The sequence below is a fragment of the Pogona vitticeps genome, chromosome 4 (genome assembly GCF_051106095.1).
Source record: "Pogona vitticeps strain Pit_001003342236 chromosome 4, PviZW2.1, whole genome shotgun sequence".
Lineage (NCBI taxonomy): Eukaryota > Metazoa > Chordata > Lepidosauria > Squamata > Agamidae > Pogona > Pogona vitticeps.
Window position 1 is genome coordinate 3,874,273 of NC_135786.1, and position 17,257 is coordinate 3,891,529.

The 17,257-nt window shown below is 48.5% G+C and overlaps 1 protein-coding gene across 1 annotated transcript; it reads left to right on the forward strand.

The window, feature by feature from the left end:
* The first annotated feature begins 171 nt into the window (after positions 1 to 171).
* On the forward strand, positions 172 to 16,497 carry NSFL1C (NSFL1 cofactor). Its single transcript, XM_072996639.2, has 9 exons — positions 172 to 353; positions 4,525 to 4,622; positions 6,414 to 6,488; positions 8,018 to 8,183; positions 10,274 to 10,366; positions 11,101 to 11,210; positions 11,487 to 11,624; positions 13,557 to 13,721; positions 15,875 to 16,497. The coding sequence occupies exons 1-9, from the start codon at positions 252 to 254 to the stop codon at positions 16,035 to 16,037; spliced, it is 1,110 nt and encodes a 369-aa protein (XP_072852740.1). The 5' UTR covers positions 172 to 251; the 3' UTR covers positions 16,038 to 16,497.
* The last annotated feature ends 760 nt before the right edge of the window (positions 16,498 to 17,257 follow it).

Sequence of the window (17,257 nt, forward strand, 5' to 3'; positions counted from 1 at the left end):
TCTCCAAAGCGTCTCCTATGCTATGTATGGGAACGAACCGAAGCCGCTTCTTTTCGGCGTTCTCGCGCCCGGCCGGCAGGTGGCGCTGCGCGGCCTCCTGTTTCCACCCGGAGCGTTTGGAGCGCAGCACGCGACGCCGACGGAGGAAGAGGAGGAGTTAGAGGAGGCCGGCCGGAAGCGGGGAAAGCCGAGCGCGGAGGAGGAGCGGCGTCGGGCGCGGCCGGAGCGCTTTGACGGTTGCACCGGCCAAGATGGCGGATCGGGAGGAGGCGTTGAGGGAGTTCGTGGCCGTGACCGGGGCCGAGGAGGAGCGAGCGCGCTTCTTCCTGGAGTCGGCCGGCGGGGACCTGCAGGTACCCTCGGTGGGGAGGGCGAAGACCCAGCACGCTCCCCCCCTAGAAGGCCCTCTTGGGGTTGAGGTTGGGGAGAGAATCGGCTGCCCGGGAGGGGCCTCCTTTTCCCTCAGGTGCCCCCTCCCCCCCACAAGAGCCCGACAAGGCCCTAAAGAAGGAGACCCCCCCTCCACCTGAGGAGCCCCTCTTCCTAGTCCTCAGGGTCCCCTCCGTGCTTCTTATGACCGAAACATCATCTCCCCCCTCACACACACACACACCAGCATCCACCCCCACCCCCCCACAAGGACCTGCAATCACTCTCAGCCTGGGTTCTGCCAAGGGACACCTGATGTGAGTCGCCCCCCCCGCCTCATGGGAAGACTTTTATCCCTGTCAGACTTTGCTCCCCCCTCTTTCCCTCTCCCCCCCCGCACCGCCATAACTACGGAGCTCCCTCTTTTCTTTGGGTTGAGGCACTGAAGGACAAACACACATTATCTCTCTGTTTCTCCCTCTCGGTGGCCTTTCCTTTTCTGGGCTTGATTTCCCAAGGGATGCGGGTAGAAAGAGTAGCCCTCCTCGGGGTGCCCCCCTGGTGGTGCGTCTGCCCCCTCAGCAAGTACATATAAATATAAAACCATAAATATAGATATAAACTATATATATGCATAACTAAAGGGGGCTGGCCCCTTTATTTTATATATACTAAATAAAGGAACCAGCCCCCTTTAGTTCCACCGCCTACATCCAAGTAGTGTAGTTTCTCCTGTGAGTTCTTGAGGGGAAAAAAGGTGCTAGTCTAAACCTTCCTCCCTTGAGGCTGGGCGGTTAAGAGCTCAGCCTCCTTTTCTATGCTGGAGGTGTTTTCTCTGCTGCATCATCAGGTAAGCCGGTGCCAGAGCTTACTGGGGCACAGATTGCAACTGGTGGCACCTTGGCAACTGGTGGTGCAAGAAGAACGGGTTTCTCTGTGTGGCGCTCCAGCTTCCCGAGAGACAAGGGGCTCTTCCGGTTATGCAGGTGGCCCAGGATGAGACAGTCACCAAGCCAGCTCCTTGCCTTTTGAAAACTTCCACAGTCAGATGATGAATTTGTCTCCTCTCGTTTGGCATCCTCCAGATGTATTGGACTGCAATTCCCAGAAGCCCCCAGACTGCAGGGCTAACAGGAAGTTGTAGTCCATCAGTAGATGGAGTGTACTAGCATTGTGAATCTTGTATATATCGCACTGAGATGATACTTGTGGCATAAATAGTACAGTATGGAGGAGCATATCAGCTTCTATTTGCCTGTATGCACCTACAGACCATGAGATATTTAAGCCATGAGACTGACAAGATACTTCTTTGCAAATGGCAGTTTCTGGACTTGGACAAACAGGTGTTGGACACTTTCCTTTCATGGAGCCTTGATCCTCTTCTAGAAATACATTGACTCTTGTGAAGGTACATAGGCCTTCCTCTTTGTTAGTACAAAATTAATAAATTATCCACATATATCTCTAAATATATTTTTATTTGACAGCCCTTTTCTTACTTTAATAGTACATGTCAATTTATCATTAATAGCTATGTTCCACATTTCTTTATGCCATTCATTTCATTGAGGATCATGCTTAAGACCAGAATGATTTGCCGCTTCCTGCAGATCTGTTCCAGATGTTTCCTTGAAGGAAAGTCAATTTTCTTAAACTTCTTCACACATTAAATTAGGTGCATTAATGCTTCCTCAGAGTGGCTACAAACAAGTGGGCATTTCTGTATGGCATATAGTAATACTCTATGCGTATCTTAAAACATTTGTCTTGGGATATAAATGTGTTGTTTAATCATACATGTTCTATGGCTCTTTTTTGTGGGAGTTCATGGTGATCTAATGGATTGGCCTGTTGCAATAAAGGATAAAAGTTTGGCTGAGAGAGAATGATTTGCAAAATTGACAGACCAGAGATTTGAACTTAGCTACATCTGGTCCAAACCTGCATTTTATATAATATGCATAGTGATCTGCAAAAAAAATTCCCATTATAAATAGTCCCAGAATGCTAGGTTTTTTTTTTGTCCTCTGTTAAAAAAAGGGTATGAGGAGTGTTACATTTTTCATTTTTTTATTTAACAGCTGACAATATTTGTTGTATGAGAGCTGTGAAATGAGATGCCTGCTTCTGTTCATTTTTTACTCTGTTTCTACACATCTTAACTTTGACATTCCTGTGCTTGGCGTTACACCTTCCGCTCAGGCTTTTTATTTTATTTTTCCTTGATGTTTCAATAGGTGCATTTTCTCTCTATAGGTAACTTGCGGTCCATGTTGAAAATATACATGACCAGCCTTCCAGATCTTTTTCTTGCTTCAATCATCTTTGCTACTGGTCCCTCCAATCCCCATGTTTTTATTGCAGCAGGATCTTAATGAAACGGACCTAACAGAGTTCCTGCAGGGACATTTCCTGTGGGTAAAATTGGCTTCCTTGGTCAGCCTGACTTCTTTCTATGGCCTTAACCCTTTTTCTTCCTTTGCAGTGCAGTCCTTTGGCACATTTTCTCAGAAGTAAGATTTATTGTTCTTGGTGCACTTTGCTGTCACACTAGTGTGCACAGTGAAGCAACATTAATTGCTTGCTCCCCACCCATTCCACCGGCCCCTGCTGATCAAAATCCAAACATCTTAATAAGCTTTCACTCCCTTGTGCTAATTCTCGTTAGAGATGGTCACGAACCAGAAAAACGATGAATTGGGCTGGTTCACCGAGAACCACGAACTACCATTCAATCCCCAGAAAAACAAACTGGTTTGCAGTTTGTTTTTCCAGTTCATGCCTGATGGGAGGAGAACCGACCACCTCCACCTGCCTGGTCCCTTTCTTGCTGCCCCCATCGCCTTCCTACCTGGTCTTGTTGCCTTCTCTACCGCCACCCTCCTCAGAGACAGCAGTCCAGCTTCTTCTTATTATTATTATTTGTTTGATTTATACCCCGCCTATCTGGGCGACTCATCCACTCTAGCTTCCCTTCCAGCAGCTGGGCCGCCTCTCTCTGTGCATGCCTATCGGCTGATAGGAAGACACATGTGCAGACACGGTGGCCTGGCTTCCCTTCCTCAAAAGGAAGTCAGGCCAGCTGTCTTGGGCCTGCCCATGCCTGTCGACGGATATAGGCAGAGACGTCAGGCCTGGCTCCTGGAAGGGAAGCCAGGCCCCTCTCTCTGAGGATGGCAGTGACAGGACTGGGAAGAGGAGGAGGTGTCAGGACCAGGTAGAGAGGGGATGGAGGCCGCATATAGGGCATCCGTTTTGTGAATGCAAAACGAGAGCACAGAAGAAAGAAAAGAAGAACTCAGTGCTTTGTATCAGCAAAACAGGTGGCACAAACCAAACCATGATCCAGATGGATTTGGGGTTTTTTTTTTTTTTTGGTTCAGCGTTTGGTTTGTGGCTAACTCTAATTCTCATCTTTGTCTATCCTTTCTTGTCTCCTTATACCTACACGCTTCATATTTTTTAGACTTCCTTTGTTGGAAGAAGTGAGATTTTTTTTCCATTTCTTAAATCTCTTTTGATCCATTGTTCTGTTTAGGTTACTGTAGACTTTATTCTACTTGGATATTCTTTTCCCTATTGCTTTTAGCATCAACCTGTTATGTTGGTGTCTCTTCCTTCCAAGTTTCTTTATCGTCAGTTAAACTTATTTAACTTGCAATTTAGTTTGTTACTTAACTTTAACTTCTTGTTTTACGTGATTTACCTTGTGGGCAGGGCCCTTCTTAGCCTGTGTTTTTCCATGCCACCGTACACCACAGGTGTGAGTGTCTTCTGCACCCAGTATTTTGAGATTTGATAAGACTGTTTGAGCTGTGCTAACTCCTCAACCATGGAAACAAATGTTTGCTGCTGATTTATGACACCAGCCGTGGAACAACCAGGAGTTTAAGGGAATGTTATCATCTTCATTTGTGCCTCCACGCGTTCCTGTGACAGGTTTCATTGAAGGATCAGAGGGAATGCTGGAGAACAGCCCAATTTCTTAGGCAAGATATTTAAACAAGTTTTCTGTATTATTCCACTATCGACACGGGTGGGTGAAACACGAGAGGTGTCGTTGACTAATTAAAGGTTGCGTTCCTTCCCCTTTGGGTGACACTAGGTAGGGGTACCATCTCTCAAATGTGGCTGTAAATCACTTCTTTTCAGATTGCTTTGGCCAGTTTCTATGAAGACGGAGGTGAGGAAGACATCATTACACTTCCCCAACCAGCTGCCAGCTCGGTTACTAGAGGCACAGCACCAAGGTGAGATCAAACTGGCCTGGTTTTGGGCATGCCCATCTTAAAGCTAGTATGTAAATTCTAGTGTGTTCTTTCCACAAGAAAAAATTGTGAAATACAGCTCTGGATCGAAAGTCCCACAAATACTCCGTGGGAGATCAGTAGCATTCCTAGAACTGCACTGTACCAGATTTTGGGCTTCTGGGTCAGCATTGGTGAGACTTATGAAGGAGAGGGATCCCTGTCCTATCCGTGTTGTGCTTGGTAATATGACAGTGAATTTTTAGGAGAGTTTTAAAAAATAGCACCATCTCTTTTGTTTTCAGTACAGTAGTAAATTTGAACTCTGTGTGTGTTTGTGTTTTGGGAGTCAGATGAGTTGTGCTTCAATCTTTATTGGATGTACAGTATTAAGCAGTGGAACCAATGGCTCGCACGTCCAAGCTCGCAGGTTCTGTCCCTCATATTTCGTATTAGAGAATTGTTGAATTCAGGAAAGACTCCTGCCTGAGACCCTGGAGTTGCTGCTGATGCTAGCCAGAGTAGACCAAACTGGACTTGGTGGAACTGTCGTCTTGGATGACTCAGTGGGGACAGCAGCAATAGACGTAGCTGCTGAGTCGGCGCCCTATGACATTGGTAGCTATTGTCTCTGTTTCACTTAGTGAGGAGGTATTGAGACGTTTGAATGTTAAGCTGAGGAAAAAACAAGAAACTAAAAGAATTAGGTGTCATAATGCCAGCCACAAAAAGTACCAGATCAGACTCTGTTGCTGAAGCTGGACCAAGCAGTTTCTTTGTCTAGTCACTGAGATGGATCTTTGCTTTGCTCAATGGCCCATCGCTTGTCGTGTGTCTGCATTTCATTTTTGCAGGATTGATGAAAGGGAGAATTGATGGGGGAGGGCCTGTTTTCAGTGAGTTAAGCATCCAGTTGAGAAGCCGGAGATTGGAAGTTAAGATAGCTCATTGTATTTGCTAGAGGGTGGAAAGACATTTGTGACAAGAGGAGAAAGTGAATGGTGGATTGTCTTGATTGAGTTGTTGAAGCCGGTTTCCAGCTGTCTGCAGTGTAAAAATCCAGGGGCAGGGAAGCCTTTATCCTCCGTGACTGGATTCCCAAACGGGAAGAGCTGGTTTCTTCCACAGTCTGGTGGTGTACTTCACAGTATCTCTTGCTGTCCCCAAAATGAGCAAAGTGCTGCCCTGGGAACAGGTGGTGGTGGTGGTTGGTCTTTATCAGAGGGTATGACCAGAGCATATAGAAATGAGCTATCCTTCCCCCCACCCAGAAATTCCTGTAAGACGGGAGCCCTCCCTCTACCCAAGGATCCAGATACAGCAGCCAGCTTTTCTGCAGCTGTGTTTGATGAGAACAGGTCACATTCTGGGTCAAACATGCTTGTTTTCCTGCCTGGTAGGTGTCCTGCTTCTTTTTACTCCGTTTGCCTTGGTGCTTAGTCCTGTGGTTGCAGTGGTAAGAGGAAAGAGGGCTGGAATGCCCCACAGATCACATTGTACTCAGAGTGGCCACTTCCGTGCCTTATTCCTGGCAGGTCCCTCTTCTCTACTCAGATGTAAACCTTGTATACAGCAAGGTGAAGTTGCAGTTCTCCCCAATGACTGCATTGTGGCAGAATTCTGTTGTGCTGATGAGGTCCTGAGTTTCGTTTTGTTTGTATTGTTTTCTTTACACAATAGGAGGCTAGTCTGGGCCTTGGAAGACCTTAGGAGGGTTGCCTGGTTTGGGGGAAAGAAATAACAGTGCCCTGGGAGCAACCAGACGTGCCCGACGTTTTTCTTTTGTCTCTCCAGTGACCACAGGGTGACATCATTCCGAGACCTTGTCCATGCTCAGGAAGAGGAGGAGGAAGAGGAAGAAGGACAAAGGTGGGTGCTTGCCTAAATGCCTGACTTCCTTCCTTTCTTCATTACGAGGAGAGCAAAGGAGGAGCAGAAAGCTCTGTGTTTGTAGAAGTCTCTCTGGAAAGATTTGCAGGCTGAGGCTGCTGAAGCAACGTCTGTGTTGGGCAGAGGCCCCCTCTGCCGAAGCAGCTGTCAGAGTCACGCTCTAGAAAGTCGTGACCTTCTCCTGCCTTTGTTCAAGGCACAATCCTGTCAGGCCTTGCATGCTAAGTCACTGCGCTCTTCTTCTTCAAATGAGTAAGCAGTGGTAGTTTATAGGAAAATAGGTATTCTGCTTTAAGAAAACTGTGCCATTCTGTAGCCTTTGTGAATTATACACATATCTTTAGCAAAAAAAGGGAAAAAGATTTGTGGATTGTAACCTGAGAATGTCTGGGGTGTGCAAGGAAGCGGATTGTGATCCAGAAAAGCTCATGCTTGTATCAAGCCGCTATCCTTAGAGGAACCACAAGCTGGTTTCTTTTTTCTTATGCTCAGACAGATGAGCTTGATGACCTCTTTGAAAGCTGCCGCGGTGCACTCATTTGTTTAGAGTTTTGTTTTAAGCTTGAATAACTTATTCTCTCCTATGTCGTGCTTGCATAACTTTTTCTGGTTTTGCTCATTGAGAGGGGTAGCCAGAGATGCATCTCCTCCCTGTGGATCACTGGGTAAGGTTTGGGTCATTGATCCCACCATTAATGGGGACGGAGGTTCTCTGAGGTTCCACTGTGGTTCTGTCAAGTCACTTGTTGCAGGGATCAGCACCACTGGGAATCGGGTCTGGAAGGGCTCTGAATGTGATCCCTCCAAGTTGCCCACCCTCTTAGCAACCTGCATAAAATCCAGGTTGTTCACCTTCATTCAGGCCATAAAAGTTTAGAAAAGTGGAGCATCGTTTTCAGAATACTCCTATGGCAGGCAAGAGTAATGAGAAGGAGCATTTTCATATTGCTCAAAATTGGAGACTTTAGAGCACTCAAACTTTTGATATATCTTTTCTTATAACTTTTACCAATATGTAAGCAAGGAAGTTAATATTGTCCCTGTATTATAAGTGGTGGAATGGTTGTGGCTGAAAGCCGGGGGGGGGGGGGGAGAGCTTGCTGAAAGCCGCTTGGTGAGAAAGCATTTGTGAGAAAGGAGTTGTTTGAAGCAGAGGCCTCTTGACCCCTAGCTCCGTCTTGTGCTTGCAGTATTGCTGTAGCTTTCCATGCAACGTTAACACTCTCTGGTATTAATCAAGAGGATCAGTGTTCTGCCAGAAACAGATAAAGCTCCTCTGTTGTCTGATGGCCACCGTAATTGTCTGGTCCCATGACTCTTGCCTGGTGGGCCTTTCCTTACAATGTTGACATGCAAACTTCATGAATGCTTGTGAAGCAAGCATATCAGATGTGCACACGAAAGCCGTAAGTGTGGCAGTTGTGGGTGCGTTCTGGTGGAGGTGCTGCCCAACCTGTTCGGTAAAGCGGCCCCAGCGTCACCACGTAGGTCTCTTGTCTTCTGTTCAGATTTTATGCCGGAGGTTCGGAGCGAAGCGGCCAGCAGATTGTTGGTCCTCCGAGGAAGAAGAGTCCCAATGAGCTGGTGGAGGATCTGTTCCGGGGAGCAAAAGAGCACGGGGCAGTAGCGGTGGAGAGAACAGCGAAGAGCCCTGGAGAAGGCAGCCGGCCAAAAGTGAGCACCAGCCGTGGGCCTGCTTAGATCTGTCCACCTATGTGAGAATGAAAGCGTGTGAAAGGATTTGGAGCCGGGGGGGACAGCAGAAAAAAATACAGTAGGCAGGGATGGGTTCAGGAGGTTCTGGTCTGTCTCACCAGCTCACCGTCGGCAGGTTTATCTCTCCAACCATCAAAGATAAAAAGCTGGGTTTTTCCTGTTTATGGCTTAAGATTTTTTTTAAGACAGTATTTAAAGGCACTTAAGGGTAGGTGGTGGCGCTGTGGGCTAAACCGCAGAAGCCTGTGCTGCAGGGTTAGAAGACCAGCAGTTGTAAGATCGAATCCATGCGACGGAGTGAGCGCCCGTTGCTTGTCCCAGCTCCCGCCAACTTAGCGGTTCGAAAGCATGCAAATGCAAGTAGATAAATAGGGACCACCTTGGTGGGAAGGTAACAGCGTTCCGTGTCTAAGTCGCACTGGCCATGTGACCATGGAAAATTGTCTTCGGACAAAACGCTGGCTCTATGGCTTGGAAACAGGGATGAGCACCGCCCCCTAGAGTCGAACACGACTGGACAAAAATTGCCAAGGGTAACCTTTAACCTTTAAAAGGGTAAATTCTTTGCTCTTTTAAATGACAGTGAACAGGGAATGGGCAAAATGCAACCTTACAGCTATCACCGGACCGGAGACCTCATCAGCATGAGCCTTTTATACCCTGTGTTGAGAAGTATTAGAATCTGCAATCCAGCTGGAGGGTTGCACTTTGCCTGCCCTGATTGAAAGACATTTAAAGAGTACTGTGTTTAATCTCCGTGGGGGACATGCGTGGAATTGATCTGATCTTTGCAGGTCCAAAGACAGTTTATATATGAAGTTATTCTTGAGCAGACAGGCATAGAATTCCATTGTGCTTTTTATGACTAGTGGGAAAATGTCCAAATTGGTAAGAATCTGCTCTGGGCCTTTCCCTTTTATATTTCAGCCATGCTCCCCATAAGCTTTGTACACTTAACTCTTTTCACTCCTGGGAAGCAGCCCTCAGAGATGTTTTTCAATTTGGAATTTGGCTTCTGGCCTGAAAAAAATGTTTCTCGCCTATAGGGTAAGGCAAGAACCTGGATTAGGGCCAGTTCTACACTACAGATGGCAAGAAGAGGGAATTGCTCTCCAGTGGCCACAGCAGGAGCTTTTCACACCTCACCCCTTAGGTTGCAAGTCAGCATGCTTTGTTTTGGTCCATGGAAGGGAAGCACAGTAGGAGTGTTCAGTCACGAAGGCCTGCCAGAACCCTGCCCCTGGAACCCTGACCAATTTCAGCTTCCTGAGCTGGCCTTTCTCGTGTGTAATCTGGCCCATACGGGATGGATTTGAAAGAGGCCATGGTGCTTCCAGCTTGCAAAACAGCCGAGGGTCTAAAGAAATAGGAACAAGAGGAGGAGACCAGTGAGAGGCCAAGCACAGTAATCGGCAAAGGACCCTATGAGGTGGATGAGAAAAGTGGAGAAGACTTGAAAATCAGGACTTTTAACATCTGAAATGGATGGAGAATATATTGGTGTGGAATCTTAGCTGGAATAGTTGCCTAATTTGCGGGAAATGATGAGCTTAGCTACAGCATTCTTCATCATTAAACTAGCTACGGGTGGCCTCCTGTATTAAGGGCGTCTGCGTCTGGTTATTTGAAATGCATTCCTTGCCAGCGCTGCTCAGACAAATAACAAATCTCAGTGCTCCAAATAGGGTTGGCAAATCCTGGGCATTTAATATGACAAAAATGTTTGGTTTTGGACATCTTAGACTATCTTTCCAGGTTCTTTGTGAAACAGTCGCCATGGGGAAGGTGTTGTGCATTGTTTTTACTGAAGGAAGATTAACCTTGAGCCAGAGTGAATGAATGCTGGCGAAAAAGACACACCTCCATTTGGTCCCCCCTATTATTTTTTTTTTACTTTGGGAGGTTGAAGTTTGCCAATTGATTGGTTGGTTGGGTCAATCGTTCGTTCGTTCATTCAGAGAAAATAGCTAGTATCTAAGAGGCAGGTGAATGACTTAGCTCGTTACAGTTTTCCCCCCCAAGAGTCAAGGTCGCTTTCTCTCTTGCAGCCCTTTGCTGGTGGAGGGTATCGCTTGGGAGCTGCACCGGAGGAGGAATCTGCTTATGTTGCAGGAGAGATGAGACAGAATGCAGCCCAGGATGTGAGTACTTCTGGGTTGGAACCCTTCTTTCAAGATTCCTGTTCTTGTGACCTGATTGGGTTTTCTCTCTGGCATCTCCAGGATAAAACTCTCACACAGTAGAACTGGAAAGGGCCTCTTTCAGCCTGAGACCTTGGACAGCTGCTGCCTGTTAGAATGGATAACGTATTAGCTAATTCAACTGTAACAGTACATGTAAGGAAGCTGCCTATATTCAGAGATACCTTACTTGCAGATGTGAATTAAAATCTTGGCAGCGCTAAATTGCATCTTCAAGCTGTTTCCCTCCCTGCAGAATATGAAACGTGTTGAACCGAACGGAGGGAAGGCAGAGGGGAACTCACCGTGGAGAAAAAGTAAACCTTGCCTTGGCCATTTCTCCCTGCCAGAGTCTTATCTACGGAAGCTGGTTTCCATTACAGTGGTTCCCAGTCTTGGGTCCCCTAAAATACCCCAAAGCCCTCACCACTAGCTGTCCTGGCCAGAATTTCTAGTACCAGCCATAAAATGTAGCCACTTCCACAGGGACCCTGGCAAAAGCAAAGTTGGGGAAGTAGAATTTTTAAAGAACAGTTTTTAACACATTCGTTTCTTGGATGTTTGGGCAGGGGGCGAGACAGCATTGGTGTGTCTGCAGTTTTGGCCTCACCTCCTTTTAACTTCGGCCCCAGCATGTTGCTTTCTGGCCCCAAAGTTCTGCCGATTGTGGGAACCATGTTTTCTGCTTTTTTCAGGTGCATGTTGTCCTGAAGCTCTGGAAGAGTGGGTTCAGCCTGGACAACGGGGAGCTGAGGAGCTATCAGGACCCCTCCAACTCCCAGTTCCTGGAATCCATCCGCAGGGGGTAAGGAGGGGTGTGTGTGTGTGCGTGTGTGTGTGTGCGTGTGTGTGTGCGTGTGTGTGTGTGTGTGCGCGTGCCGAGCAGGGCCTGGTTAGCAGGGTCTACCAGACACACCTCAGGCATCTGTTGGCTTTCTGGGTATTCTGCCTTCCTTCGTGGAGGAACGATGGTGCAGAAGAGGCTCGGCTTGGCTCCCGGCATGACAAAAGGCAGTGGGGCTGGCCACTTCTCTGCCCAGGCCTCATCCTTAGGATGTGCTCCTTCTCTGTCGTTTGCTAGAGAGGTTCCTGCAGAGCTTCGGCGACTGGCACGTGGTGGGCAGGTGAACCTGGACTTGGAGGACCATCGTGATGAAGATTTCGTGAAACCCAAAGGCACTTTTAGGGCTTTTACTGGAGAAGGACAGAAGCTGGGCAGGTGAGTGGACTGTGCGCAGAGAAACCTCCCCTTGTGACTGCGGCCGGCTGTGTCGGCCTGTAGCCCTCACCGTTTCAGAGAGACCAGCCGTGCAAAAATCTAGGCCACCTCTATATATACCTGCTTCCTCCATGTGATATATATGTATATATGTATATGTATATGTATATATATGTGTGTATATATGTGTATGTATGTATGTATGTATGTATGGGTGTGTATATATATATATATATATATATATATATATATATATATATATATATATATATATATATATATATATATATATATATACACACACACACACACACATACATATACATATACATATATACATATATATCACATGGAGGAAGCAGGTAGAGATTTGTTTCTTTTCCCAAGGACCACCCCAGGGTGAATAAACCGGGAGGTTCGTAAATCGTGCCAAATTTTGTTGCTTCGGGAAAGTTTGGATTCTCTGGTTTGGACGAACCCAAGCCGATCTGAATGGGCAGTTTTTCATGAACTTCCTGGTTCTCTTTGAGCTTCGTACCCATCTCTAGTCTAGAGCATTCCCCAACAGGTGGGTTGCAGCTGTTGGATCTGCTGCCCCTTCCTGCTCTGGGCTCTCCGGGGAAATCTAGTGAGTCAACAGGACACTCCCTTCGATCTGACCCTCCAGTCTGCTCTTAGGCTCTTGTGCAACCGGTCTGAGGAGCATGCTGTCCTTGCTTGCTCTAATTTTGCTGTGCTAGCTTTAAACATAAAATCTCCATCGGACAACTTATGCCGCTATCTGTGGATTTGCATGATGGGGCTGAGACCCTTTCTGACTTGTGCCAGCAGTGCACCAGGCTGGTCAGAGAAAGAAAATGTGACATTTCAAGAGTCTTCTTGCTCCGTCATTCTGAGAGAAATGGGGACCGTTGGGCCACTCTCGCTGTCTCATTTTCAGAGCAATCAGAGAGAGAGAGAGAGAGAGTGTCCCCGTCCCTTTTCGCCACGCAAAGGTTCAAAGGGATTCAGCTTTAAAGGAAGGGCAAATGGCATTGAAATAAGGGGACCAACCTCCAGGTTAAGCACTTCAGGCACTTCTCTCATCAAGAACAAAGTGTGATTTTTTTCCCCATCTGTCCATTTTCCCACCGATGTGTCTAAAGCCAACTGTTAGTCTTGGCTACTGCCTGACCCTTTGAATCAGTGCGCCCCAGAGGGAGACCACAGCTGTGATACAAGGAGATCTGCAAGCGGGATCTGAAGGCCTTAGGAATGGACCTCCACAGATGGGAAACCCTGACATCTGAGCATTTAGCCTGGAGGCAGGCGGTGCATCACGGCCTCTCCCAATTTGAAGAGACCCTTGTCCAGCAGGCCGAGGCAAAGAGGCCGTCCCGAAAGCAGCAAAACCAGGGATCTGGACAGGGGACAGACTGTATTTGTCTTCAGTGTGGAAGGGATTGTGTCACTCTCAAATTGGTCTTTTCAGCCACACTAGATACTGTTCCAAGTTCTCCATTCAGAGCATGTGACCATCGTCTCTCGAGACGGAAGGATGCCTCATCTAAATCTGACTGGTCCAAGTTCCCAATGATTCAGTTGGGCCTAACTGTCTGGTTTAGGTCTTGGTGAACATTCCACTGAGTAGCAGCTCCATTTGCTAGGGCAAAGGAGGGGGGGTTTCTCATGTTTTTGGCCTACTCAATCTGTGCCTTGGACTTGAAGCCTTTTGCAGGGCAGAATTAGGCCAAGAGACTGCAAGGTGTGCAGAAAGAGTTCAGCCTCCCCCCCCCTTCCAGATCCAAACCTCCCCAATTTTTCCATCCCATTGCAAACAAAACCACGGCCTTTAATTGATGTATTTTGAAGGGGTGAATCTGTTATCAGTCCCGGCCAGATCTGCAGTAATTGCCCCACATCATCATCTTCTTCTTCCCTCTTTTCTCTTAGTACCACCCCGCAGGTGATGAGCACAAGCTCTCCGTCGCAGCAGGCAGAAAACGAAGCCAAAGCCAGCTCCTTGGTCACCATCGACGAGTCGGAGCCCACCACGAACATCCAGATCCGGCTGGCAGATGGCGGCCGCCTGGTTCAGAAGTTCAACCACAGCCACAGGTAGAAGGGAGGGGGGGGGCTTGGCTGATGCCTTTGTTCAGAAACCTTTTGGGGATGGTGCACTTAGAAAAAAAAAAGAAAGTGGGTCAGAACTTTCATCCTTCTGGTCCATTCTGGTCTCTGATTCTGGTCTCATATCCTGGCCAAAGCCCCAACTGAAATGGGTCCAGATAGGCACAAACCACACTTTGGCAGTTCAGCCCGGCGCCCAGAGTGGCCTGGCTGCTGGATGGTGCAGGATATAAATCTAATAAATAAATTATTTCATCATTTTTGACTTAAGACTTTTGAAGAGGACACAGCTCCACAATTCCGAGTGCTTGGAAGGAGGACGGATTTATCTGGACTAGCCATTGGCGCAAACCGCAGTTCAGCCCAGTGCGCCCGCGCAGGTAGATGTTCTGCAGACACTGTGCACTTCCCTTTCCTGCCTCATCTGGGGTGCTAACCCACTCACCGGCAGGAGTGCGCTTTCCTCCTCTGCCTCCTTGGGTGATCACCCACTCGGGCGACGCAGGGCACGGAAGCCCGTGCTCTCGGGAGGGAAGCGTGCAGTGCCTGCGGAACCCTTGTGCGGGCGCCGAGCCGAACTGCCAAAGCCTGGTTTGTGCCCCTCTCTAATCTGGGCCCATTTCAGTTGGGGCTTTGGCCGGGATACGGGACTGAGATTACTCTGGTCATGGCGGTCGATGGTATCCTAGTGGAACATCTGGCTAGGTTGGGTGTTGCAGTGGTTCGGATCCTTCCAGACAGGACGCACTCAGGAAATGTGGGCGGGGGAACCCCGTTGAGCTCCAGCAGCCTTTGACCTGCGGTGTCTCTCAGGTCTCTAACTGATCCCCTGCATCGCTTAGCATTTCCATGAAGCCACGGGGAGAAGGCATTCAGAGGGAGGCGCTGCCCAGATGCTGGTGCCACCCGGTTCTGCTACTGCTTATCACCCCATGCCAAGGAAAGAGCGAGGACCGTTGAATCTGGACTGAGCTCAGTAACGGAGGGATTGAAGGCAAACAGGCTGACATCGAAGGCTGGCCAGATGATCCACTAGGTTACCACTAGGTGGCAGCCGAGGGGAAAGGCAGGGTCAGGCGTTCAGACTCCATCTTTTGGGGAAGGGGTGGCAGCCCCCCCATAGGGTTGAGGCCTGGGAATATTCCTTGGTGGGCACGGTCCCTTGATTCCCAGCTGGCAGCCGTAGGGAGGAATGCTCTTGTACAACTGTGCTTAGTGCACCAGCTGCAACCCTTCCTGAGTTGGCCAGACATAGCAATAGTCGTCCAAACCTTAGTTACACCACAGTTTGACTACTGCAAGGCTCTCTGTATGGGGCTACCCTTGAAGACGAAGGTGGGTGCACCATGTGGTAGTTAAATTATCAATGGAGGTGATCGTGATCACGTCATCCCGGTACTGACTTGTTGCCAGTTTCTTACCAGACCTAATTTGAGGTGTTGGCTTTAACCTTTAAAGCTCCGCATGGCTGAGGAATGGGATATCTAATAGATCATCTGGCTCATTATGAGCTTGTGCACACGCTACAATTTTCAGGAGGTGCCTTCTTAGGAACGCCAACGGTTGCAGAGGCCTCTGCCGAACAGGCCCGGGGGAAAGGGCGCTCCCCTTTGGGGCTCCCAGACAGTGGAACATACTCCCCCCTCTCCTCAGAGTAGCGGCCAGTTTTTCACCATCCCTGCTTTTGATGAGGGTATAAACGCACATCTTTTGAAGCTGGCATATAATATTTAATTGTGCTGTGTTTTTAATTTAACTGGTTGTAATGTTTTTTATTGGAGGGTTGGCTTTATTCGACTTCACTGATGTTATGGTTAAAACTGTACTTTTAAAATTTTTTATGAAGATTATAAGCTGCCATGACTGCTATTTCGTTGTGAGGGGTGCAAGTGAAATAGACAGACAGACAGATAGATAGGTAAGCAAGCAAGCAAGCTCTGACCAGCGGCCACAGCTGTTCCAGGCAGGATCTGTTCCTAGTGTTGCCTGGAAGTACCAGGGATTGCACCCGAAGCCGCCTGCGTGTGAGGCCGATGCTCTGCCGGTGAGGCTGAAGGGGCCCTCCTCTGGCCGTTTCTTTCCCGACTGTTTGAGGATCGGGCTAAATCTGGCCTTTTTCTCTCCCGGCTTCCTCCACGCAGGATCCGTGACGTTCGGCTCTTCATCGCGGACGCCCGGCCAGCCATGGCGGCCACCAGCTTCGTCCTCATGACCACCTTCCCGAACAAAGAGCTTTCGGACGAGGACCAGACCTTGAGGGAAGCCAACCTACTCAACGCGGTCATTGTCCAGCGGTTAATCTAAGGGAAGCTGCCGGCCAGCTGGCTCCAGCACACCCCACGTCGTCGTATAGCCCTGCGTGTGGCCGTACCGTGCAGTGGAGGGTCACAGTGCCAGCCGTGGCGCTCAGTTCTAGGCTCTTTGGTTGGACTCTTTAGTTGCATTTCCCATGTTTTGTTTTCTCTCTCTCTTTCTCTCTCTCTCTTTCTTTTTTTTTTGTGCTGATCTATGGACTTTTAAATAATAATAATTAAACCAAACACACGAACTTTGGAACGGAGCAGCATGGGCTGCCTGATGTGCCTCCCACCCCCGCCCATGCCCACCTGGTAACTTATGGCACAGATGGGAGGAGGAGAGGAGAGGGTAGAGGGTGCATGATCATCCCACCACCACCTCCCTCCCTTCTTCCCTCCTTGCTCCAGGGGTAGCCACAAAGTTCTTCCATCTCTTTGGTGTATTAAATAAAGTTGAACCCCCTCCATCGGGGCCTCTCTTCTCTGCTGCCGGCCATGTCCCCTAGGGTCCTTCTGTGTTTGGTGTCATGTGGATGGAGCTGGCCCAGGGAGGGGCTTGCTCTTAGGCCCTTGTTCCTGTCCTTTCCCGCCACCTTAAGTATGCTCACAGAACCCCGTCCGTCATCCACGTTTGTGTTCCCCAATTTCACAGTGTCCTTAGCGTGATCCTACTTGAAAAAGTCGAGAGGTTTTCTTGACTCTTAAAGAAAAAAAATTTAAAGCAAAGTAACCCTAAAATGGCTGCTTCTGCGAACAGTAGAAGCAACAGAGCAGTAGGTTTCCCCGGTGCAAAAGATGGGGTGGGGGTGGCCATCTATGGCATTTGGGTAGATGGCATGAAAAGGATCTGGGGGGGGGGGGCTTGCCCATCTTTGGAGAGGGCAGGGGTTGGCCTAGAGAGTGCGACTCAGCTTTCTGTCTTGCTCCTGAAAGATAACTGGGATTTTTCCACTTCTGTGAGTTTCCCATCGAGGTGTTCCATCACTGTGTTTTGTGGGAAATGCATCCCTTGGCTGCCTTCTGCTGTTTCTCCTCTCTCCTTTGTTTTCTCTCTGATCGACGGGAAACACACCTTTGCTAGCCGTGCGGAAAGCCCTAGGAAAGCACCCATCGGAGTCCTTCTGGTTGCTTAGAGAGGGGTGCACGTCAGTCTTTGAGCAGATGCAGGTTAAACTGCTTGCACCAGGTGGAGGTTGAATACTCCCTGACGGGGAGGGAGAGCAGAAG

What these genes read in the sequence shown, in the direction of transcription:
- NSFL1C (XM_072996639.2), top strand. Translation starts at nt 252, where the DNA reads ATGGCGGATCGGGAGGAGGCGTTGAGGGAGTTCGTGGCCGTGACCGGG. An exon ending in GAGAAGGCAGCCGGCCAAAA is followed by an intron (nt 8,184 to 10,273) that starts GTGAGCACCAGC and finishes TCTCTCTTGCAG; the next exon opens with CCCTTTGCTGGTGGAGGGTA. An exon ending in GACAGAATGCAGCCCAGGAT is followed by an intron (nt 10,367 to 11,100) that starts GTGAGTACTTCT and finishes TGCTTTTTTCAG; the next exon opens with GTGCATGTTGTCCTGAAGCT.